Source organism: Gigantopelta aegis, chromosome 3 (genome assembly GCF_016097555.1).
Source record: "Gigantopelta aegis isolate Gae_Host chromosome 3, Gae_host_genome, whole genome shotgun sequence".
NCBI classification, from domain to species: domain Eukaryota; kingdom Metazoa; phylum Mollusca; class Gastropoda; order Neomphalida; family Peltospiridae; genus Gigantopelta; species Gigantopelta aegis.
The window spans coordinates 1,880,076-1,906,264 of record NC_054701.1 but is presented as its reverse complement, the minus strand read 5'-3'; the positions used below and the strand labels follow the sequence as shown (position 1 = coordinate 1,906,264).

General features: G+C 37.5%; 1 protein-coding gene across 2 annotated transcripts in view; it reads right to left on the bottom strand.

The window, feature by feature from the left end:
- Positions 1-2,411: 2,411 nt before the first annotated feature.
- Positions 2,412-26,189, bottom strand: part of LOC121367365 (pre-rRNA 2'-O-ribose RNA methyltransferase FTSJ3-like) — a 67,981-nt gene continuing 44,203 nt past the window's right edge. For both annotated transcript variants that reach the window (XM_041491497.1, XM_041491498.1), the window contains 2 exons: positions 7,700-7,794; positions 2,412-3,017 (listed from right to left, as the gene is read on the bottom strand). In XM_041491497.1, the coding sequence (XP_041347431.1) occupies positions 2,780-3,017; positions 7,700-7,794 (333 nt within the window). In that variant the 3' untranslated portion in view covers positions 2,412-2,779. The remainder of the gene's footprint in view (positions 3,018-7,699; positions 7,795-26,189) is intronic.

The window sequence follows — 26,189 nt, the reverse complement described above, 5'->3', positions numbered from 1 at the left end:
ATGGCATTCACAAATTAGATAAACCATCTATAGACCTTATGAACACTATTTGGTTAAAACATTTCTCAATATAACTACAGGAAAACGTCAACCCCTCCCCTTGGACAAACAGGGGACCCAACATTAATGGCTGAACAAATTAGATAAACCATCTATAGACCTTATGAACACTATTTGGTTAAAACATTTCTCAATATAACTACAGGGAAACGTCAACCCCTCCCCTTGGATAAACAGGGGACCCAACATTAATGGCTGAACAAATTAGATAAACCATCTATAGACCTTATGAACACTTTGGTTAAAACATTTCTCAATATAACTACAGGAAAACGTCAACCCCTCCCCTTGGACAAACAGGGGACCCAACATTAATGGCTGAACAAATTAGATAAACCATCTATAGACCTTATGAACACTATTTGGTTAAAACATTTCTCAATATAACTACAGGAAAACGTCAACCCCTCCCTTTGGACAAACAGGGGACCCAACATTAATGGCATTCACAAATTAGATAAACCATCTATAGACCTTATGAACACTATTTCACTATTTGGTTAAAACATTTCTCAATATAACTACAGGAAAACGTCAACCCCTCCCCTTGGACAAACAGGGGACCCAACATTAATGGCATTCGGAAATTAGATAAACCATCTATAGACCTTATGAACACTATTTGGTTAAAGCATTTCTCAATATAACTACAGGAAAACGTCAACCCCTCCCCTTGGACAAACAGGGGACCCAACATTAATGGCATTCACAAATTAGATAAACCATCTATAGACCTTATGAACACTATTTGGTTAAAGCATTTCTCAATATAACTACAGGAAAACGTCAACCCCTCCCCTTGGACAAACAGGGGACCCAACATTAATGGCATTCACAAATTAGATAAACCATCTATAGACCTTATGAACACTATTTGGTTAAAACATTTCTCAATATAACTACAGGAAAACGTTAACCCCTCCCCTTGGACAAACAGGGGACCCAACATTAATGGCATTCACAAATTAGATAAACCATCTATAGACCTTATGAACACTATTTGGTTAAAGCATTTCTCAATATAACTACAGGAAAACGTCAACCCCTCCCCTTGGACAAACAGGGGACCCAACATTAATGGCTGAACAAATTAGATAAACCATCTATAGACCGTATGAACACTATTTGGTTAAAACATTTCTCAATATAACTACAGGAAAACGTCAACCCCTCCCCTTGGACAAACAGGGGACCCAACATTAATGGCTGAACAAATTAGATAAACCATCTATAGACCTTATGAACACTATTTGGTTAAAACATTTCTCAATATAACTACAGGAAAACGTCAACCCCTCCCCTTGGACAAACAGGGGACCGAACATTAATGGCTGAACAAATTAGATAAACCATCTATAGACCTTATGAACACTATTTGGTTAAAGCATTTCTCAATATAACTACAGGAAAACGTCAACTCCTCCCCTTGGACAAACAGGGGACCCAACATTAATGGCTGAACAAATTAGATAAACCATCTATAGACCGTATGAACACTATTTGGTTAATACATTTCTCAATATAACTACAGGAAAACGTTAACCCCTCCCCTTGGACAAACAGGGGACCCAACATTAATGGCTGAACAAATTAGATAAACACTCTATAGACCTTATGAACACTATTTGGTTAAAGCATTTCCAGAATTCAAAAATTTGCTTGGAATAAGACGAGCAGTTTTGGAAAAGAAGTTGAAGACCGTTTTAATGCATTTCTCCATACAGCTATAGTAAACGTCGCCCTACCATGGGGACCCAACATTAATGACTGAACAAATTTGATGAACAATCTGTTGACCTTTACATATATATGAAGACTATTCATTTAAGAGACATTCTCATTGTGCATGCAACTTGTTGAATGCAATTTATCATAGCTAATTATATGTGGGAAGACGTTGTGTCATGAGATTCCATGATGTCAAACAAGTGCATACAAATTTCCACTGAAAACCCCCCCAAAATCATGAATGTATTTATGTAAACAAAACAATTGCTGACCACGTCTAAACAATACTAGATTTTATAGGCCCATGAAATCCAGACATTTTGACATGTTTATAAACAAACACCCCCAAAACTCACAACGTGACAACTGAACGGTTGAACTTCATGTGATTTGATTGGTCGAGAGCTTACGATTTGTTGTAAGAAATAGGACGTTCTAATCCGTACAACTAATCACATAATGAGAATGCCGCTTTATAGCCTTTCTGGAAGCAGAAAAGATTACTGTATGTCTAAAATGGCAAAATGTTTCCCTTTTGGGTGGGTGAAAATGACCAAATTTACCCTGCTACTTGAGCACTCTGGAGACTGAATTAATGGTTTCAAGGAACAATTAAATGAATAAACATTTTTATAAATTTATTGTACATTTTCCAGTTCAATCTGAAATACATTTACAACTTCCATCATTTGAACTGTTCGCAATTCTGCACTTTATGTGGAACAACTTTGTTATAGGGTCATTCCTGTTTCGGGGTAAAGGTGTTTTCATACTTCCAGCAGTATGTGCTAATTAATCTGAGTTAACTTTGAAACAAAGTGGTATAAGTTAAGAAAGTAATTGAGCCAACATTCACAAAGTGACACAACTTTCACATTGAGATTAACAGTGGAGTACAATGTACATTCCAGGATTGGGATCCCCGATGACTTGTTGTTTTCAAGAACACCTTGGCCTACATCTCTTGTTTGGCGGGCTTCCATTTACTAGGTCACCGTTTCTTTTTGCCTTTACTAATTTTTGGTCCCTTCTTTTTCCCTTTGTTTCCTTTCTGCTTGTCCACCTTCCTCATTTTAGCACGCGTGTCTTTCTTCATTCGCCCGTCAACCACCTTGAACTGTCCTGACACCCCTGCCGGGCGGTGGACCCTTCTGCCAATGCCTCGCTTGGCCACTACGTAGGTCACTTCTTTCTTTTTCTCCTTCAGCAGACCAGCCTTCTTATAAATCCTGGTGTGAAACAAGGAACATCATTAGAAACTGAGCCTTCATCATATAGGACATTTCTGTTAAGGTTACATACCACCATTAATTACTCTATACAGTTCCATACAATTTCTATCTCAGAATATATTCTGTGAAAAATACAACAAAGGGTCATGTGACTACTAATTTTAGGAAGTGCTCTCAACTAACATGTACAGTGTAAAAAATCAACATAGGTCCACCACAAAAACTTTCAATTAATGGCCCCTATGCCTGACCACCGCCTTGTGTTGCTGATATACAAGTAGCACCATACAACTTGCACAGTTGTTATCAGTTAGTACTACATATAACAAGTTACTTTAGACCCTATGCCTGACCACCGCCTTGTGTTGCTGATATACAAGTAGCACCATACAACTTGCACAGTTGTTATCAGTTAGTACTACACATAACAAGTTACTTTAGACCCTATGTCTGACCACCGCCTCGTGTTGCTGTTATACAAGTGTCACCATACCACTTGCATAATTGTTGTCAGTTAGTACTACATATAACAAGTTACTTCAAACCAATGGGTTATTTAAATACTACGGAGGTCAACCTACATGTAATCATCAAAGAAAGATTTCAAAAAGTATATCAGAATTTTGTAGTATTTTTTTTATAAGGAACTATTTCCTAAACTGGCATGACAAATGGTGGTGTGTTGACTTAAAGGGACAGACCCTAGTTTTTAAACACGACATATTTTTCACTATTAAAGCCATTTTTGATTATTTAAATTAGAAGTACTGACATTTTGTTATTCAGAATATTTATTTTCATTCACCTGAGGTGGTTCTGGTCATCCAGGTTTTTGTAATTCTAAAACCGCATATGTCTGAGAAGTAATGGTTATCGAGACAAGCTCTAGTCATTTTGGGACAGTATTTCCCTTTTTAAACATCACACACTTCAGCTTCTCTTTGTTATAACCGTATCCAAATGTGTGGTAAATGTTTGTAAATTAACTAACCTTAGTATCCAGTTTTAAACATCACACACTTCAGCTTCTCATTGTTATAACCGTATCCAAATGTGTGGTAAATGTTTGTAAATTAACTAACCTTAGTATCCCTTTTTAAACATCACACACTTCAGCTTCTCTTTGTTATAACCGTATCCAAATGTGTGGTAAATGTTTGTAAATTAACTAACCTTAGTATCCAGTTTTAAACATCACACACTTCAGCTTCTCATTGTTATAACCGTATCCAAATGTGTGGTAAATGTTTGTAAATTAACTAACCTTAGTATCCAGTTTTAAACATCACACACTTCAGCTTCTCATTGTTATAACCGTATCCAAATGTGTGGTAAATGTTTGTAAATTAACTAACCTTAGTATCCAGTTTTAAACATCACACACTTCAGCTTCTCATTGTTATAACCGTATCCAAATGTGTGGTAAATGTTTGTAAATTAACTAACCTTAGTATCCAGTTTTAAACATCACACACTTCAGCTTCTCATTGTTATAACCGTATCCAAATGTGTGGTAAATGTTTGTAAATTAACTAACCTTAGTATCCAGTTTTAAACATCACACACTTCAGCTTCTCATTGTTATAACCGTATCCAAATGTGTGGTAAATGTTTGTAAATTAACTAACCTTAGTATCCAGTTTTAAACATCACACACTTCAGCTTCTCATTGTTATAACCGTATCCAAATGTGTGGTAAATGTTTGTAAATTAACTAACCTTAGTATCCAGTTTTAAACATCACACACTTCAGCTTCTCATTGTTATAACCGTATCCAAATGTGTGGTAAATGTTTGTAAATTAACTAACCTTAGTATCCAGTTTTAAACATCACACACTTCAGCTTCTCATTGTTATAACCGTATCCAAATGTGTGGTAAATGTTTGTAAATTAACTAACCTTAGTATCCAGTTTTACGGGCTGAACATAGGGTCTGTACCTTTCATTGTGTTTATCCGATAACCACAAATTATACAAAGTGATAACCTTGCAATGAAAACAACTTGAGAAAAGTATACAAAGTGATAACATTGCAATGAAAACAACTTGAGAAAAGTTACAAAGTGATAACCTTGCAATGAAAACAACTTGAGAAAATTATACAAAGTGATAACCTTGCAATTATACAAAGTGATAACCTTGCAATCAAAATAACTTTGGAAAACAGACATTTCCACAGGTATTATTTTACTGTTGGTGCCTTTAAAATCTGCTTTAGAAAAACCTCCCAAAAATAACATCTGCAGGGCAACATCACTGGTAAAGCAGTGGTGATGGTGAATGAAGGTTGGAAACGGTTCAGCTTCTTAACCAGCAATGTAACTAAAATGTATGTAAAGAAATGTTCATTTTGGAGACGTCCATTTAGTATACACCAGACACATGATCATAGAATGGTTCAGATGAATTCTTCAGTACCCAGTAACATCATCTTTAATGGTAACTGTCAAACTTGTAAAGGCATGCCTGGATTCGTACTGGAGCCACCTTTAACATTCTTAATTATAACGGATTCGTACTGGAGCCACCTTTAACTTTCTTAATTATAACGGATTCGTACTGGAGCCACCTTTAACTTTCTTAATTATAACGGATTCGTACTGGAGCCACCTTTAACTTTCTTAATTATAACGGATTCGTACTGGAGCCACCTTTAACATTCTTAATTATAACGGATTCGTACTGGAGCCACCTTTAACATTCTTAATTATAACGGATTCGTACTGGAGCCATCTTTAACATTCTTAATTATAACGGATTCGTACTGGAGCCACCTTTAACTTTCTTAATTATAACGGATTCGTACTGGAGCCACCTTTAACTTTCTTAATTATAACGGATTCGTACTGGAGCCACCTTTAACATTCTTAATTATAACGGATTCGTACTGGAGCCACCTTTAACATTCTTAATTATAACGGATTCGTACTGGAGCCATCTTTAACATTCTTAATTATAACGGATTCGTACCGGAGCCACCTTTAACATTCCTAATTATAACCATCTGCCTGGATTCGTACTGGAGCCACCTTTAACATTCTTAATTATAACTGATTAGTACTGGAGCCATCTTTAACATTCTTAATTATAACGGAGTCGTACTGGAGCCATCTTTAACTTTCTTAATTATAACGGATTCGTACTGGAGCCACCTTTAACATTCTTAATTATAACGAATGCGTACTGGAGCCATTTTTAACACTCTTAATTATAACAAATTTGTACTGGAGCCACCTTTAACATTCTTAATTATAACGGATTCGTACTGGAGCCATCTTTAACATTCTTAATTATAACTGATTCGTACTGGAGCCATCTTTAACATTCTTAATTATAACGGATTCGTACTGGAGCCATCTTTAACTTTCTTAATTATAATGGATTCGTACTGGAGCCATTTTTAACACTCTTAATTATAACGAATTCGTACTGGAGCCACCTTTAACTTTCTTAATTATAACGGATTCGTACTGGAGCCATCTTTAACATTCTTAATTATAACGGATTTGTACTGGAGCCATCTTTAACTTTCTTAATTATAACTATCTGCCTGGATTCGTACTGGAGCCACCTTTAACATTCTTAATTATAACGGATTCGTACTGGAGCCATCTTTAACATTCTTAATTATAACGGATTCGTACTGGAGCCGCCTTTAACTTTCTTAATTATAACGGATTTGTACTGGGCCACCTTTAACATTCTTAATTATAACAGATTCGTACTGGAGCCATCTTTAACATTCTTAATTATAACTGATTCGTACTGGAGCCACCTTTAACATTACTAATTATAACAAACCTGCCTGGATTCGTACTGGAGCCATCTTTAACATTCTTAATTATAACGGAGTCATACTGGAGCCATCTTTAACTTTCTTAATTATAACGGATTCGTACTGGAGCCACCTTTAACATTCTTAATTATAACGAATTCGTACTGGAGCCATTTTTAACACTCTTAATTATAACGAATTTGTACTGGAGCCACCTTTAACATTCTTAATTATAACGGATTCGTACTGGAGCCATCTTTAACATTCTTAATTATAACTGATTCGTACTGGAGCCATCTTTAACATTCTTAATTATAACGGATTCGTACTGGAGCCATCTTCAACTTTCTTAATTATAACGAATTCGTACTGGAGCCACCTTTAACATTCTTAATTATAACGGATTTGTACTGGAGCCATCTTTAACTTTCTTAATTATAACTATCTGCCTGGATTCGTACTGGAGCCATCTTTAACATTCTTAATTATAACGGATTCGTTAGCTTAACCACGACACCACCAAGGCCGGTACCAGGCAGCAAACCCTGTACCTACCAGCCTTATGTCCAATGGAATCTGTTTGACCAGATAATCAGCCCAGTCACAATACTTACTGCTCGATCTGTGGCCATTTCTCTTTGAATACTTACTGCTTGATCTGAGACCATTTCACTTTCAGTACTTACTGCTTGATCTGTGGCCATTTCTCTTTCAGTACTTACTGCTTGATCTGAGACCATTTCACTTTCAGTACTTACTGCTTGATCTGTGGCCATTTCTCTTTCAGTACTTACTGCTTGATCTGTGGCCATTTCACTTTCAGTACTTACTGCTTGATCTGTGGCCATTTCACTTTCAGTACTTACTGCTTGATCTGTGACCATTTCTCTTTCAGTACTTACTGCTTGATCTGCTGCCATTTCTCTTTCTCAGAGACGTCCACAGCATCGGTCACTGATTCTGCTTTCTTACGAGCTTTGTTAATCCGGTTCAGTTGCTGGACAAACAGGAAAAAAATGCATTTAATAATATATTCAAAATAATACTGTGAATTAAAAACTGCATTTAACCGAATAATTCTGAAATTCAGAAAGAAAATAATGTTTAACTAATTCTACTGAAGCCCTCCTGACTGAGCTGATGACTGGTCTACTGAGGGTCTCCTGAGGACTTCCTGACTGGTCTACTGAGGGTCTCCTGAGGACTTCCTGACTGGTCTACTGAGGACTTCCTGACTGGTCTACTGATGACTTCCTGACTGGTCTACTGGGGACCTCCTGACTGGTCTACTGGGGGCCTCCTGACTGGTCTACTGAGGGCCTCCTGACTGGTCTACTGAGGGCCTCCTGACTGGTCTACTGGGGACTTCCTGACTGGTCTACTGGGGGCCTCCTGGCTGGTCTACTGAGGACCTCCTGGCTGGTCTACTGAGGGCCTCCTGACTGGTCTACTGAGGACGTCCTGACTGGTCTACTGAGGGCTTCCTGGCTGGTCTACTAGGGACTTCCTGACTGATCTACTGAGGGCTTCCTGACTGGTCTACTGAGGACCTCCTGACTGGTCTACTGAGGACCTCCTGACTGGTCTACTGGGGGCCTCCTGACTGGTCTACTGAGGGCCTCCTGACTGGTCTACTGAGGGCCTCCTGACTGGTCTACTGGGGCCTCCTGACTGGTCTACTGGGGACTTCCTGACTGGTCTACTAGGGACTTCCTGACTGATCTACTGAGGGCTTCCTGACTGGTCTACTGGGGGCCTCCTGACTGGTCTACTGAGGGTCTACTGGGGACCTCCTGACTGGTCTACTGAGGACCTCCTGACTGGTCTACCGAGGGGCCCCTGACTGGTCTACCGAGGGGCCCCTGACTGGTCTACCGAGGGGCCCCTGACTGGTCTACTGAGGGCCTCCTGACTGGTCTACTGAGGACCTCCTGACTGGTCTACTGAGGGGCCCCTGACTGGTCTACTGAGGGCCTCCTGACTGGTCTACTGAGGACCTCCTGACTGGTCTACTGAGGGGCCCCTGACTGGTCTACTGAGGGGCCCCTGACTGGTCTACTGAGGGGCCCCTGACTGGTCTACTGAGGGGCCCCTGACTGGTCTCTTATTCTTAGATACAATCGGACCTTAGTGCCAAGCTAACTGACTATAAGGCCTCACTGTACATACACTGATATATATATAAATTACTAAGCTGTAAATGTACTGAAGGCCTCCTCACTGTACATACACTGATATATAAATTACTAAGTTGTAAATGTACTGAAGGCCTCCTCACTGTACATATAAAAGACCAGATAATTGATAAGTGAACTTTTAGTAAATAAGAAAATAAAATGAAACTGTATTCGCTTAATGATATCGAGTAATTGTAATTGAAACAACCAACAATAAATAAGAAGTGACTGATTGGATGTTTAACATTACACCCCAACAAAAACCAAAAAGCCTCTGTTGTTGTATTACAGTCAGTTAAAATGTGTTTTGTTTATTGATATCACTAGAGCACACTGATTAATCATTGACAATTGAATGTAAACAAATGAGGTAATTCTGAGTCCTGTTAGATTTTCCCATTAGCAACAAGAGATCTTTGATATGCATGTTCTCAGGTAGGACCAGAAATGGGTCAGCCAAGGGCTTTTGATCCTATGACCCAAATACACCAGACTAGCACTCTACTGACATATACATTGTGCACCGATTGAACTAAGATTTGCTTGTTTAAAGTAACAACTATAGTGGGACCTAAATATCCTTAAAGGGAGAGTAAACTAAAACATGAGCTTTATGTGTTGGAAAGATGCATACCCGGACCACCAACACATACTGACACTTTAACAAATGAAAAACGCGTAATTTTAGTGTTAATAAAAACACGTTATTATTCCTGCTAACTGGGGGCAGCCATTTTCTTTTCTTTTCAAGGCGTCCGGTACAGCTAGCTTGGGGCGAAGTGACGTCAGCTCAGGACTGACCAAATCCTGTATGCACAGTGTAAACAAAAGCAGTAATTTTCGACAAGGCTTTCTCTTTGGTCAACCTGACTTGTAAAACAACATAAATGACGTGATAATATAATAAACTATTTAACTAAATATATTTCAAGTTGCACTGACGGAACGAAATGGGGTTATAGTATTTTTCTCTGTTAAATAATCCAAACTATTAGACCTATTGGTATGCTACGTTGGAGCAAAACCGACAACCCACAATACACAAGTGATAATGTTCTTTTCTTTGGGACTACGTAATTGGTCAGTTCTGTGGTTTTAGTCTACTTAATCAATAGTTTACAGAACTGTTTACAGTAATATACCATGTCCATTTCTGTTTTAGGGGCGACAGGTAATATTCCACAATACCGGTATTTATTTTCGTGTCTAGACAGCGTCAATTAATTGGCTCATCTGGTTACCACTCAAATACACACCTGCCAATCAGGAATCACAGGTAGAAGCAACTAACAGCATAGATTAATTAACTAAGAAAACACTCCGTGTATCATTTCAGTGTGTAGGTTAATGCATGGACAAAACATGATGTATTTATTTCGACTTGTTGTGTAGCCACTTTGACAATAGTGGTTTATTTTGTATTGAAACATAATATATACTTATTACTGGCTTACTGGGATGTATACTACCGACAAAAAATAAGGGAACAGGTGAAATGATTGTGAATGTTTTATTTCGATTAATGTCTGGAAAACCAATTTGGGGCGTGTATATCAATATCTGGTGTGTCCACCATTTTGGGCGATGCATGCTCGACACCTTGATGGCATACTGTTGATTAATGTACGTATGGTTGCCCTGAGTATTGCCCGCCATTCATTCTGAAGGGCTACCACAAGCTGGGCCATGTTGGCGGGTGCTGGGTCCCTGGCGTACACTCTCCGCCCGAGAACGTCCCACAGGTGCTCTATAGGGGACATATCGGGGGACTTAGCGGGTCAGTCGATTGTCGGTATGCCTTGTTGTCGTAGGTAATCGGTGATTATCCGAGTGCGATGTGGTCTGGCATTGTCGTCTTGAAATTCAAAATTTCAGTCAATATTTCTCGCCACTGGAACAACGACAGGACGCAAAATTTGGTCCAGACATCTCTGGCCAGTCAAATTTCCATTAACAATAATCAAATCTGTTCACCTGTCATGTGTGATCCCTCGCCACACCATGACACTACCACCCCCATACTGATCATGGTCTAGAATTGTAGCCCAGGCATATCTCTCGCCACTACATCGCCAACATTTTCTGCCATCTGTGAATCTGAGGCAGAACCTCGATTCGTCTGTAAACATGGTGTAACGCCATTGTCGCACAGTCCGTCCCTGGTGTTGCCTAGCCCACTGTAATCGTTGCCGCCTATGGTGAGCTGTTAAGGTCACACCCTTCAGAGGACGCCTCGCTTTCAGGCGGGCTTTGTAGAGTCTGTTCTTGACGGTCGATGTTGAAATTCGCCTTCCTGTTATTGTACGGAATTCACTGTTGAAAGCAGCAGCTGATTTGAATCTATTGCATAGAGCAATTAATGTTATGGTACGATTTTGTCGAGGTGTCGTCTTTTTAGGCCTGCCACGCCCAGGTCTCATTGCAACCCCGCCAGTTTGACGGTACTTATCCCACAATCTAGAAATTACACTATTTGATTTACCAAACATTCGGGCAACTTAGCATATTGACGTACCTCCCTCTATCGTACTGACAATTCGCCATTTCGTCTCTTCATTAAGGTATTGTCTTGGGACCATTTTCACGCATGTGATTACCTCATTGCATCGGTGATTGTGAGTTCCACGATAAGCACATACACGTGATCTTCTGTGTGCACGTGCATCACATGCTGTTCATGCATGATGTGAAATTTCATTTTGATCAGATGAAGCGTTCAGATGCAACGCCACTGTATTGTAACAGTGCATGTCAGAGGGCATATTCACTGGAATGGAATAAAATGGCTGCGCCCGTTATATCTAATAGCCGTCACATTTAACTATTTTATTAATTAAATATAATTATATACTTGTTGATATTAAGCAATAATGTGCATTATATATCGTTGAATATGCATAACAGTCCAAAAGCCTTGCTTAAGCATTCCTTTAACAACAATGCTACAATCCAGAACATTGGTCAAACTGATGATAGAATAATTATTTCCATAAATATCTTCAATAATAACAAAGTCAAGTAACACAATTTATTCACATTTTCAGAAGACAATTCACGAATAGCTACAAGGCAACATTTTCAGTGATGGAATCAACACACACAGAAGACAATCATGTTCACTCATTTACATTTACTGAAGGCTGAAACAAAGCCCTGTCAGGAAATGCACATGAGAGCAAGAGAAACATAAAAATACTCCTGCAGCTTTCTTCCGCTAATTAGCAGAGACAAGAAAAATAATTAGCACACACACAGAGAAATCAATAATTGTTGCTGCTTCACTGGGAACACAAGACCCAGAGCAAGGACAGGCTATTAATGGAAGCAGTGACTGTGTTTTTCTAACGGTGGTGAAAACCCAGAAGATCAACTATTTCCATGTAGTTTCCTGTGATGGGTGGAGATGATATTCCACAGTGAGATTTAACAACAGAAGATCAACTATCTCCATGTAGGTTCCTGTGATGGGTGGAGATGATATTCCAGAGGGATATTTAACAACTGGTGTCTGTGAAACAATAGCTGCTGAACACAACGTGGTCCAAGAAGTGACTGACCACGTGGACTGGGTGTATGGGTAGGACTTGCAGTATAGCACAATAGTCCATGCTCAAGGCTGATACTTCAAAAATAAAAAGAAGTCATTGAAACAAAGTCTGAAATTTGTACCAGATACTAAGGGGCAAAGTAAAGGGTCAGCCTAGCCATAGGAAGGAAATGTTTTACTTAACGATGCACTCAACACATTTTATTTTTGGTTATATGGCATTGGACATATGGTTAAGGACCACACAGTTATTGAGAGAGGAAACCTGTTGTCGCCACTTCATGGGCTACTCTTTTTGATTAGCAGCAAGGCATCTTCTATATGCACCATCCCACAGACAGGATAGTACATACCATGGCCTTTGTTACACCAGTTGTGGAGCACTGGCTGGAATGAGAAATAGCCCAATGGGTCCATCAACGGGATCGATCTTAGCCTATCCACAGAGTTGACTAGGTAATACACAGCGATATACAATGTATACAGTAGTAGTTAAGAAAATAAAATAAATAAGTTACACCTTTAAAGTTTTGATGTAAAAGATTGGTCACTGTTTACACTTACACTATATTAGAGTAACAACTTTTTGGGTGCCAGTGTAAAGAAAACCTATTTTAGAAAACATAACAATAGGTATATTAATGTACTGGATTAAGGAGTCAAATTACTGGTGAAATACAGCATGTGAAAAAATCTAAACAAGTAACTTGTAGATATATTTTGGTGTTTACACTGACCATTGGGCTTGCCTAAAGTAATTATTTATTAGCACAAATCCTCTTTATTATGAGAATACAAATGTGCCCTTAAGAAAAGTGACTGTATAGTATAGGTCATTTTCTACATCCTAGGTGATTTATGAGTATAAAAAAGTGACCTCTCAAGACAGGTGACTTTAATACAGGTCAGTCTAGGTAGTACTAAACCAAATAACTTCCGGCTGGGTCAAAGTTCGAGGTGCACCCAACTTTTGATAGAGAAGTGAACACCACAAGTCCTGTGATTGGTTATAAATGTGAGTGTGTTGGCTGTAAAAAATAATAATTTCATCTGGGTAAAAAAAATGTGCAATTTTATTTCATCTAGTACCAATGTGTCAAGTAGCCTTGTGCTTGAAACATGTATGGGGTACCTGTAAAAAAAAGTACTCGAATTTTGTGCGAAACTATGGTAGTCATAGACGCTACCCGTTATCTCAGAAACGAGCAGCTTGACCCCCATTTTTTTCTGATTCACTTTAAGTGTAAGGGGTGGTAGTATTTATATCCGTGGCGTTTATGTCGGTTGATACGTTGCAGGTAGGAGTTTTAGCCACATATGTTACTATTGTCGTCTATGGAATTTGACTTGGTAGTATACACCCTCTAGATGACTTTTAAAAATAAAAGGTACTCTCTAAACACAGGGGTCTGCCTACAAGAGGTGACAGCCTGCGCTCTCTAAACACAGGGGTCTGCCTACAAGAGGTGACAGCCTGCGCTCTCTAAACACAGGGGTCTGTCTACAAGAGGTGACAGCCTGCGCTCTCTGAACACAGGGGTCTGTCTACAAGAGGTGACAGCCTGCGCTCTCTAAACACAGGGGTCTGTCTACAAGAAGTGACAGCCTGTGCAGATTTGAACTCTTATTGTCAGTATAGGCTAATTTCAATCATTTGAGAGAAATCTGAGATGAAATCAAAACAGGTGGCTGGTTAACGTAGATCAATATTTGTACAACATCAGAGATGATTTCGGAATCATCGGAGAACTATAAAACAGCCTCCAGACACAGATACCAAACACAGGTCAATCTCTTAATGTGGGAGAAAAGCTTAACATAGGTCAACATCTCTTAACATAGGTCAACATGTTAGATTGATTGAGAGAAAACCGTAACATACCCTAGTAGGTCAATTTGTGTTATGTTTGATCAAGTGAGAAAAAACTTATCATAGGTCAATTTATCTAATGTTAGATCGAGTGGGAGAAAAGCTTAACATAGGTCAATTTATGTTATGTTAGATCAAGTGGGAGAGAAGGTTGACATAGGTCAATTTGTCTTATGTTAGATCAAGTAGGAGAAAAGCTTAACGTAGGTCAATTTGTGTTATGTTAGATCAAGTGGGAGAAAAGGATGACATAGGTCAATTTGTCTTATGTTAGATCAAGTGGGAGAAAAGACTGACATAGGTCAATTTGTCTTATGTTAGATCAAGTGGGAGAAAAGATTGACATAGGTCAATTTGTCTTATGTTAGATCAAGTGGGAGAAAAGCTTAACATAGGTCAATTTGTCTTATGTTAGATCAAGTGGGAGAAAAGCTTAACATAGGTCAATATGTGTTATGTTAGATCAAGTGGGAGAAAAGGATGACATAGGTCAATTTGTCTTATGTTAGATCAAGTGGGAGAAAAGGATGACATAGGTCAATTTGTCTTATGTTAGATCGAGTGGGAGGAAAGCTTAACATAGGTCAATTTGTGTTATGTTAGATCAAGAGGGAGAGAAGGTTGACATAGGTCAATTTGTCTTATGTTAGATCAAGTGGGAGAAAAGAATGACATAGGTCAATTTGTCTTATGTTAGATCAAGTGGGAGAAAAGATTGACATAGGTAAATTTGTCTTATGTTAGATCGAGTGGGAGGAAAGCTTAACATAGGTCAATTTGTGTTATGTTAGATCAAGTGGGAGAAAAGGATGACATAGGTCAATTTGTCTTATGTTAGATCAAGTGGGAGAAAAGATTGACATAGGTAAATTTGTTTTATGTTAGATCGAGTGGGAGGAAAGCTTAACATAGGTCAGTTTGTCTTATGTTAGATCAAGTGGGAGAAAAGGTTGACACATGTCAATTTGTGTTATGTTAGGTCAGGTCAGGTCAAGTCTGAAAAAAGTTGACATAGATCAATTTGCTGTTAGGTCAACTGGGAGAAAAGGTTGACATAGGTCTGTTTTGGTTATATTAGATAAAAAAAGGTTGACATAGGTTAATTTCTGTTATGTTAGGTCAAGTGGGGGGAAGGCTGACAGGTCAATTTGTGTTGTTAGGTCAACCAGGAGAAAAGGTTGATATAGGTAAGTTTTTGCTACACTAGACCACCTGAGATAAAGGGTCTATGACTTGACTGTTGTATATTTGACTGTTGTATATTTGACTGAAGCTACACTAGACCACCTGAGATAAAGGGTCTATGACTTGACTGTTGTATATTTGACTGTTGTATATTTGACTGTTGTATATTTGACTGAAGCTACACTAGACCACCTGAGATAAAGGGTCTATGACTTGACTGTTGTATATTTGACTGAAGCTACACTAGACCACCTGAGATAAAGGGTCTATGACTTGACTGTTGTATATTTGACTGAAGTTACACTAGACCACCTGAGATAAAGGGTCTATGACTTTACTGTTGTATATTTGACTGAAGCTACACTAGACCACCTGAGATAAAGGGTCTATGACTTGACTGTTGTATATTTGACTGAAGCTACACTAGACCACCTGAGATAAAGGGTCTATGACTTTACTGTTGTATATTTGACTGAAGTTACACTAGACCACCTGAGATAAAGGGTCTATGACTTGACTGTTGTATATTTGACTGAAGCTACACTAGACCACCTGAGATAAAGGGTCTATGACTTGACTGTTGTATATTTGACTGTTGTATATTTGACTGAAGCCTTCTGTGTGAGGTTTGTTGGTTATACAGATGCCTATGATTTGACTGTTGTTTTTTGTACTGATGTCTATGATTTGTTTATTATAATTTATACTATTGCATATTATTTGATTTGTTTATACTGATGTCTGATTTGAGCATTTAAAAAAAAAAAATCTTTACCATTTGCCTTTTATTTATGCTATTGTTTATAGTTAGACTTGTTTTTACTGATGTCTAAGCTTTGACTACTGTCTATATTGATGTCTACGATTTGACTATTGTTGTCCAAACTCATGTCTAAGCTTTGACTACTGTCTATATTGATGTCTACGATTTGACTATTGTTGTCCAAACTCATGTCTAAGCTTTGACTACTGTCTATATTGATGTCTATGATTTGACTATTGTTGTCCATACTCATGTCTAAGCTTTGACTACTGTCTATATTGATGTCTACGATTTGACTATTGTCCATACTCATGTCTAAGCTTTGACTACTGTCTATATTGATGTCTACGATTTGACTATTGTTGTCCATACTCATGTCTAAGCTTTGACTACTGTCTATATTGATGTCTACGATTTGACTATTGTTGTCCATACTCATGTCTAAGCTTTGACTACTGTCTATATTGATGTCTACGATTTGACTATTGTTGTCCAAACTCATGTCTAAGCTTTGACTACTGTCTATATTGATGTCTACGATTTGACAATTGTTGTCCATACTCATGTCTAAGCTTTGACTACTGTCTATATTGATGTCTACGATTTGACAATTGTTGTCCATACTCATGTCTAAGCTTTGACTACTGTCTATATTGATGTCTACGATTTGACTATTGTTGTCCATACTCATGTCTAAGCTTTGACTACTGTCTATATTGATGTCTATGATTTGACTATTGTTGTCCATACTCATGTCTAAGCTTTGACTACTGTCTATATTGATGTCTATGATTTGACTATTGTTGTCCATACTCATGTCTAAGCTTTGACTACTGTCTATATTGATGTCTACGATTTGACTATTGTCCATACTCATGTCTAAGCTTTGACTACTGTTTATACTGATGTCTACGATTTGACTATTGTTGTCCATACTCATGTCTAAGCTTTGACTACTGTCTATATTGATGTCTACGATTTGACTATTGTTGTCCAAACTCATGTCTAAGCTTTGACTACTGTCTATATTGATGTCTACGATTTGACTATTGTTGTCCATACTCATGTCTAAACTTTGACTACTGTCTATATTGATGTCTACGATTTGACAATTGTTGTCCATACTCATGTCTAAGCTTTGACTACTGTCTATATTGATGTCTACGATTTGACTATTGTTGTCCAAACTCATGTCTAAGCTTTGACTACTGTTTATACTGATGTCTACGATTTGACTATTGTTGTCCATACTCATGTCTAAGCTTTGACTACTGTCTATATTGATGTCTACGATTTGACTATTGTTGTCCAAACTCATGTCTAAGCTTTGACTACTGTTTATACTGATGTCTATGATTTGACTATTGTTGTCCATACTCATGTCTAAGCTTTGACTACTGTCTATATTGATGTCTACGATTTGACTATTGTTTATACTCATGTCTAAGCTTTGACTACTGTCTATATTGATGTCTACGATTTGACTACTGTTTATACTCATGTCTAAGCTTTGACTACTGTCTATATTGATGTCTATGATTTGACTATTGTTGTCCATACTCATGTCTAAGCTTTGACTACTGTCTATATTGATGTCTATGATTTGACTATTGTTGTCCATACTCATGTCTAAGCTTTGACTACTGTTTATACTGATGTCTATGATTTTCAATGCAATCAAAGTATGTGATATTTTTCAGATCACATACTTTAAGAATTTGATAACTTTGCAAATTAGATGTAAATTAGTCGAGGTCTCGGCACTAGGTTTATTGACATTTAAGCAAACGTACTTGGGTGACACTTCATGATTGACGTATGCATTCATAGTCATCAAATAAAAACATTTCAATGGCAATTTGACACTGAAAGCTGTCCAGCGTTCAGAAAACAAAAAATGTTAGGCATAACTTTATTTTGATGTAAGGACATCCAAAGTGACGTCATTCGAGTTTGACGTCATTTCCATTCAAAAATACACCGCGCCACATATTCTTACATCATTTGAATATCTAGTAATGGCGGACTGGAATTAAAGTTGCGTGTACAGTTTACAAAAACATGTTGTATTAAGCTTGAGCTTATATGATAAAGAGATTATTACCCTTGTGTATTTCGGTATCGTCAATATCATATATTAGAAATAAAAATAATGTATTATGCTTGCCAGAGGCTCGCATACAATTTTTATTCCTAATATATGATATTGACGATAGCGAAAACCACTCTGGTAATAACCTCTGTTTATTACATACCTATTCAATCTTATGATAGTGATAAAGACATTTTGAAACCGTGTGATAAATTTATTTTGTATCACACATATGTGCGATCTGGACCAGGACCCATATTCACAAAAAGGTGTAAATTTACGTCTATGACACAATGGCTACCAGGTAAATAACAAATGCGCAAAACACAATTTTGTTTGTCGTCTGCTGACAATAACAGCGCGAACAGTGAACCATGGCATTTTGGTATTGGTGAGGATCCGAGTTTTGGTACGAACTTGAGGACATTTCTTAAAAAGGAAAAGATAACTCAGGAGAAATTGGCCGAGTCAAAAACTTCTGTTCAGTCACCAACAAAAGTATGTTCAATCCATGGGCGTTCGCCATCGCAAATTGCTTCAGTTATTGCTGCCAGTTTCCGTAAATAATAGTAAATAACGGCGATCGTGCTTGATTTATTATATGTACACAACTTACGTGCAGCGTTAGTTGCAACCGGAGGCACTCTTATATTTACGTCCAACTTTACACGTAACTTCCGTTTTCGTTGTTTCGTGAATAGCTCTTCAGTCGTAGATTTACGTTTACGTGTAAAAGAATATGGGTCCAGAACTTTTAAATGGGGAATTCCCTGTTTCTTTTTACTGCAGTTAGCGTCTTTTATTTACTGACGTCATATATGATTTACAAATTATGTCACATCGTATTTGAAACATTACACAAGTTTGCCGCAGAGTATGGTTCTTAACGTTAATAAATCCATGAAAGGAGTTTTGATCATAGATTTAACAAAGTGTTGTTATGAAGTAAAATTAAAAAACGTTTTTGTAAAACATAAAAGAAGGTATGTAATAAATACAGAACTTCACATACGTTGTTTTCATTTCCTATTTATTGCACTCGTTTATTTTGCGAAAGAACATGGTATATATTCTTGTGCAAAATAAACTTGTGTAATAAATGGAAGTGAAAACAACGTATGTGAAGTTCTGTATATTTATACCACTGGTTATGTGAAGTTCTGTATATTTATACCACTGGTTATGTGAAGTTCTGTATATTTATACCACTGGTTATGCAGGTATCACCCTGCCCATAAACAAATGAGCAAACTACTCGTTTTTATACAAAGTGGTTACATCATTTAGTAGTTGGCTTTCAAAAATATTGTTTAAATTGGCAAACTACTCGTTTTTATACAAAGTGGTTACATCATTTAGTAGTTGGCTTTCAAAAATATTGTTTAAATTGGCAAACTACTCGTTTTTATACAAAGTGGTTACATCATTTAGTAGTTGGCTTTCAAAAATATTGTTTAAATTGGCAAACTACTCGTTTTTATACAAAGTGGTTACATCATTTAGTAGTTGGCTTTCAAAAATATTGTTTAAATTGGCAAACTACTCGTTTTTATACAAAGTGGTTACATCATTTAGTAGTTGGCTTTCAAAAATATTGTTTAAATTGGCAAACTACTCGTTTTTATACAAAGTGGTTACATCATTTAGTAGTTGGCTTTCAAAAATATTGTTTAAATTGGCAAACTACTCGTTTTTATACAAAGTGGTTACATCATTTAGTAGTTGGCTTTCAAAAATATTGTTTAAATTGGCAAACTACTCGTTTTTATACAAAGTGGTTACATCATTTAGTAGTTGGCTTTCAAAAATATTGTTTAAATTGGCAAACTACTCGTTTTTATACAAAGTGGTTACATCATTTAGTAGTTGGCTTTCAAAAATATTGTTTAAATTGGCAAACTACTCGTTTTTATACAAAGTGGTTACATCATTTAGTAGTTGGCTTTCAAAAATATTGTTTAAATTGGCAAACTACTCGTTTTTATACAAAGTGGTTACATCATTTAGTAGTTGGCTTTCAAAAATATTGTTTAAATTGGCAAACTACTCGTTTTTATACAAAGTGGTTACATCATTTAGTAGTTGGCTTTCAAAAATATTGTTTAAATTGGCAATTTTTTTTTTTTAATTTTCAATTGGCTAATTACATATGACTTGTAGATCTTCTTTTTTTTTCTTTTTCTTTTTACAGTGGCTAATATAATAGACTAAAAAAAAAAAATCTTTCCAGTTTGAGCTCTGCTTTTCATTTGACTACTGTTTGTACTGATGTCAATTGTATATACTGATGTCAATTGTATATACTGATGTCAATTGTATATACTGATGCCAATTGTATATACTGATGTCAATTGTATATACTGATGCCAATTGTATATTCTGATGTCAATTGTATATACTGATGCCAATTGTATATACTGATGTCAATTGTATATACTGATGTCAACTGTATATACTGATGTCAACTGTATATACTGATGTCAATTGTATATACTGATGTCAATTGTATATACTGATGCCAATTGTATATACTGATGTCAGTTGTATATACTGATGTCAACTGTATATACTGATGTCAACTGTATATACTGATGTCAATGATTTAACTGCATTTTTGTTTATACAAATGCTTATGGTTTGACTAAATTATTTATACTGCTGCCTATGAGTTGACAGTATTGTTGCTCATACTGCATCTATAAATGAACTATTTGCTGTTTATACCGATATTTGTGAGTGAGTTGACTTGTTTATTGTTTGCCCGTATCAGCTCTGATGAGTGACCTGGTGTGCTGTTCTCATGTTGGTAAATGTGTGAAAGTGACCTGATGTGCTGTTCTCATGTTGGTAAATGTGTGAAAATGTGCGAAACACATAAACACAAGTTGGATTATTGATCAGACACTGGTACGCTGGTGAACAATGGGGAGAATCAATTGTTCAGACTTAGTGCTAATAACCTATCAGCTTTCAAGAAAGGAATTATTGATTTATCCTTTTTTTCACCTTCAAGAACTGAACAAATCTGTTTTTTCTTTTACAGTATCAAGAGACATTATTTTAGTCTTCACGGTTCAACCAGCAAACACTATTTAATAACTCCGTATTACATACAGACAAAACACTCATCTGCCATAATAATTTTTTTTAAAAAGGTTAAATTGTGTAATTTAAGAAAAAACCCCACAATAATGACCCTCTGAAAACAAAATTAGTTGCATTCTTGTAGACTGAGGAAAGATGATTAGAAGTAAATCCTCTTATTGACGTGTGATCAAATGAAGACATTTTAAACATGGTGGCTGTCTGTTGGACGTCTATCAGAACTGTCGGGACTGGGTGTCTGCTGCCTCCTGTCTCCATCAAAGAAACACACAGTTCAGCCATTAGGCACAACAAAATATATAATCAGTCTCTGATCAGACCAAAGTCCCCTAATTGATGCGGTGGTGTTTTTGTTTTGTTTTTTTCTTTCTTCCTTTATTTTGTTTATTTCTGTTTTTAGTTTGTTTTGTTAAAAAGCATGGATTGAGCAGAAAACTATGTGTATATATGGGTTTTTTGTATCCTTATCTACCTTGGACCCTCCCCATTGACTATGGCATACCCTCATTTGCTTTGGTACCCTAAATGTTTTCCTTCACATTTCCCATGTATCCAAGGCAACGTTAATGACTTCCGACTTCGATAAATAGCCTCATCTCATTTGGACCAACATGTCATTATGCTTCACGATATTATTAGTGGAGCCGGTGCGGCATTGTTTCTCGTGTAGATCACAGCGCTGTAGCTACAGCAAACCAAGCTGTAAGAACATCCCAACCAGTGGCCCACAGTTGGTATATGATAGGTCATGGAATGTGCTGTCCTGTCTGTAGTAAAGTGCATACTGTTATTTGGTAAAAACAGACATTGGACTAAAGTAGGTTTTCTATATTCCAGACCAACTGTTGTAATAACTGTAGGCACAAAACATTCCTTGAAAAAACAGACCCCCCCGCGTCCAGCCCACATTCCTTGCATTCAATGAAAGCACAATGTAGACAGCAGTTAAAGACAGGTACATCAAGTGATACAGACATTACAGTGGAAAAGAATTAAACAAGACAAAACAGAAAAAACACACCTAAAGATAAAAGAAAGAAAAAAAATATATATATATATATAAAAATATATATATATATATATATATATATATATATATATATATATATATATATATATATATATATATATATGTATATATATATGCAAATGCTACCGGGGAAATAAAAATTAAGCCATAATTCAGTAGTCCGGAAATTCGTTTATCCGGTCAATTTGTGGGAAAACAATTCTGTCCGGATTAACGAGGTTCAACTGTATATCATTATATGTATGTGTGTGTGTATATGTGTGTATATATATATATATATATATATATATATATATATATATATATATATATATATATATATATATTGTCTTTATAGTAATTTAACAAAATTGCTATAAAATGCATTTATACACTTATTATTACCTTTTTCTATTTAAAATGTGACATTGTTCTTTAAAATTTCAATATGTTCAGTTAGTGGTCTAATGTCTGTTTTGACGGCTACTTTTCAATGCATTAACCTGCTGTTTTTAAACTACTGTTGTATCTACGCAGATCCTGTACAAATTGATAAAACAATATTACAATAATGGAAATGAGTGTATAAAAAATAACAAATAATCTGTTTGTCTCAATGACGTCATGATGAGAATGTCATGATGAGAATGACGTCAGGATGACGTTACGTCATCTTATTGTTAATTTGAAAAAGGCAATATGCCGAAACATGTCATTATTAAATAACTGAACTGTTGGTAGTAGTTTTATTATTATTATTTTTTTTAATGTAATTCATATATATATATATATACATACATACATACATACATATATATACATACACATACACATACACACACACACATACATATATATATATACACACAGTTGAATCTCGTTAATCCGGACAGAATTGTTTTCCCACAAATTGACCGGATAAACGAATTTCCGGACTACTGAATCATGGCTTAATTTTTATTTCCCCGGTAGCATTTGCACACAATGCAACTGTTATTCTCTCCTTTGACCGTTTAACCCTTTCACTGGCTTTAATGCTAAGGTGTAATTTGGGCCCAGCTAAAAAACCAGTCTGGTTTCATCCATATTGAAGATATCTTCCCACTCGTAGTTCTTAAACACCTTCTTCAGTTCTTCGCTGCCTCTAATTACTGCAGTGTTGTCGGCACTTGCTGCTTCCCCCTCGTACACACGTTTGGTGACGTTGTGTCGGCACTTGCTGCTTCCCCCTCGTACACACGTTTGGTGACGTTGTGTCGGCACTTGCTGCTTCCCCCTCGTACACACGTTTGGTGACGTTGTGTCGGCACTTGCTGCTTCCCCCTCGTACACACGTTTGGTGACGTTGTGTCGGCACTTGCTGCTTCCCCCTCGTACACACGTTTGGTGACGTTGTGTCGGCACTTGCTGCTTCCCCCTCGTACACACGTTTGGTGACGTTGTGTCGGCACTTGCTGCTTCCCCCTCGTACACACGTTTGGTGACGTTGTGTCGGCACTTGCTGCTTCCCCCTCGTACACACGTTTGGTGACGTTGTGTCGGCACTTGCTGCTTCCCCCTCGTACACACGTTTGGTGACGTTGTGTCGGCACTTGCTGCTTCCCCCTCGTACACACGTTTGGTGACGTTGTGTCGGCACTTGCTGCTTCCCCCTCGTACACACGTTTGGTGACGTTGTGTCGGCACTTGCTGCTTCCCCCTCGTACACACGTTTGGTGACGTTGTGTCGGCACTTGCTGCTTCCCCCTCGTACACACGTTTGGTGACGCTGTGTCGGGACTTGCTGCTTCCCCCTCGTACACACGTTTGGTGACGCTGTGTCGGCACTTGCTGCTTCCCCCTCGTACACACGTTTGGTGACGCTGTGTCGGCACTTGCTGCTTCCCCCTCTCACACACTTTTGGTGACGCTGTGTCGGGACTTGCTGCTTCCCCCTCGTACACACGTTTGGTGACGCTGTGTCGGCACTTGCTGCTTCCCCCTCGTACACACGTTTGGTGACGCTGTGTCGGGACTTGCTGCTTCCCCCTCGTACACACGTTTGGTGACGTTGTGTCGGGACTTGAACCATGACAACCGCCCACCTAGTTCTTTTGCTTTCTCAAGCAACATTTGATTGTTGATTGCTGCATTTCTACCAGACATATCGCTCAGCCATAGGTCCATTGCCTCTTCTAGTTTCTGGTTCCTGGCATGGCGGGCTCGTGACAGTGCGGATTCATCTTCGGCAATGTTTAACCATTTTTCTTTATTTTTCACAATGTCGCCAATAGTCGACTTCCCGATGTAATGACCAAAAGTGTTACCGAAATACTTTGCCATCATATAAAGACTAACTTTGGGATTTTGTCACTCATCTGTCCGGAAAGTGGGGTTTCCGGATAATCGGAATCCGGATTAACGAGGTTCGACTGTATATACATATATATATATATATATCCTTATTTCCACATACTAAAGACAGTGTTTATGTTGAGATAATAAACAAAGTAAGTCAATGCAATTGTTATTATTACACTGAGTTGGCCTTGACTACTTCCGTTTTGATGCCCATAACAAGTTAAATTTTGTACCATTTCACTTTAAAATTTAAAATATCCTGTCCAAAAATTCCAAAACTAAATATCAGCTTAACTACCTTATATATCAGCGTAACTACCTTATATCAGCTTAACTACCTTATATATCAGCGTAACTACCTTATATCAGCTTAACTACCTTATATCAGCTTAACTACCTTATATCAGCTTAACTACCTTTGTGACCAACAGAAAACAATTCTAACAACCGGCAGTTACAGGGCTCGAACTCTGTCTCCCACGGCAATTAAACGCAAATTGCCATGGGCGGATTGGCCCACCGACAGCAATTTAGAATTTTCATACAGCAATGTTTTAAAATGTAACTTTTGCAGCAAATAAACATGACTGAAAGGTTGTTTTGTAATGCTCCCGACCTATAGCAATTTAAATCTTATTAACTTGGAGCCCAGCAGTTATATCATGGAACCAATGCAATGTCATCATGTAAATGCAAGAGGTAGAACAAAAACTGAACTTGTGCTTTGCCAGGATGTGACAGACTTAACAACTGTGGGCCCCATTCACAAGACATTGTAAAATGATGTCTGTGACAAGCAGTTATACCTGTCATAAGTGTGTTTCAACTCTGGACCCCATTCACAAGACATTGTAAAATGATGCAGTCTGTGACAAGCAGTTATACCTGTCATATATGTGTTTCAACACTGTAAAATGATGCAGTCTGTGACAAGCAGTTATACCTGTCATATATGTGTTTCAACACTGGACCCCATTCACAAGACATTGTAAAATGATGCAGTCTGTGACAAGCAGTTATACCTGTCATAAGTGTGTTTCAACTCTGGACCCCATTCACAAGACATTGTAAAATGATGCAGTCTGTGACAAGCAGTTATACCTGTCATATATGTGTTTCAACTCTGGACCCCATTCACAAGACATTGTAAAATGATGCAGTCTGTGACAAGCAGTTATACCTGTCATATATGTGTTTCAACACTGGGCCCCATTCACAAGACATTGTAAAATGATGCAGTCTGTGACAAGCAGTTATACCTGTCATATATGTGTTTCAACATGTGACAAGCAGTTATACCTGTC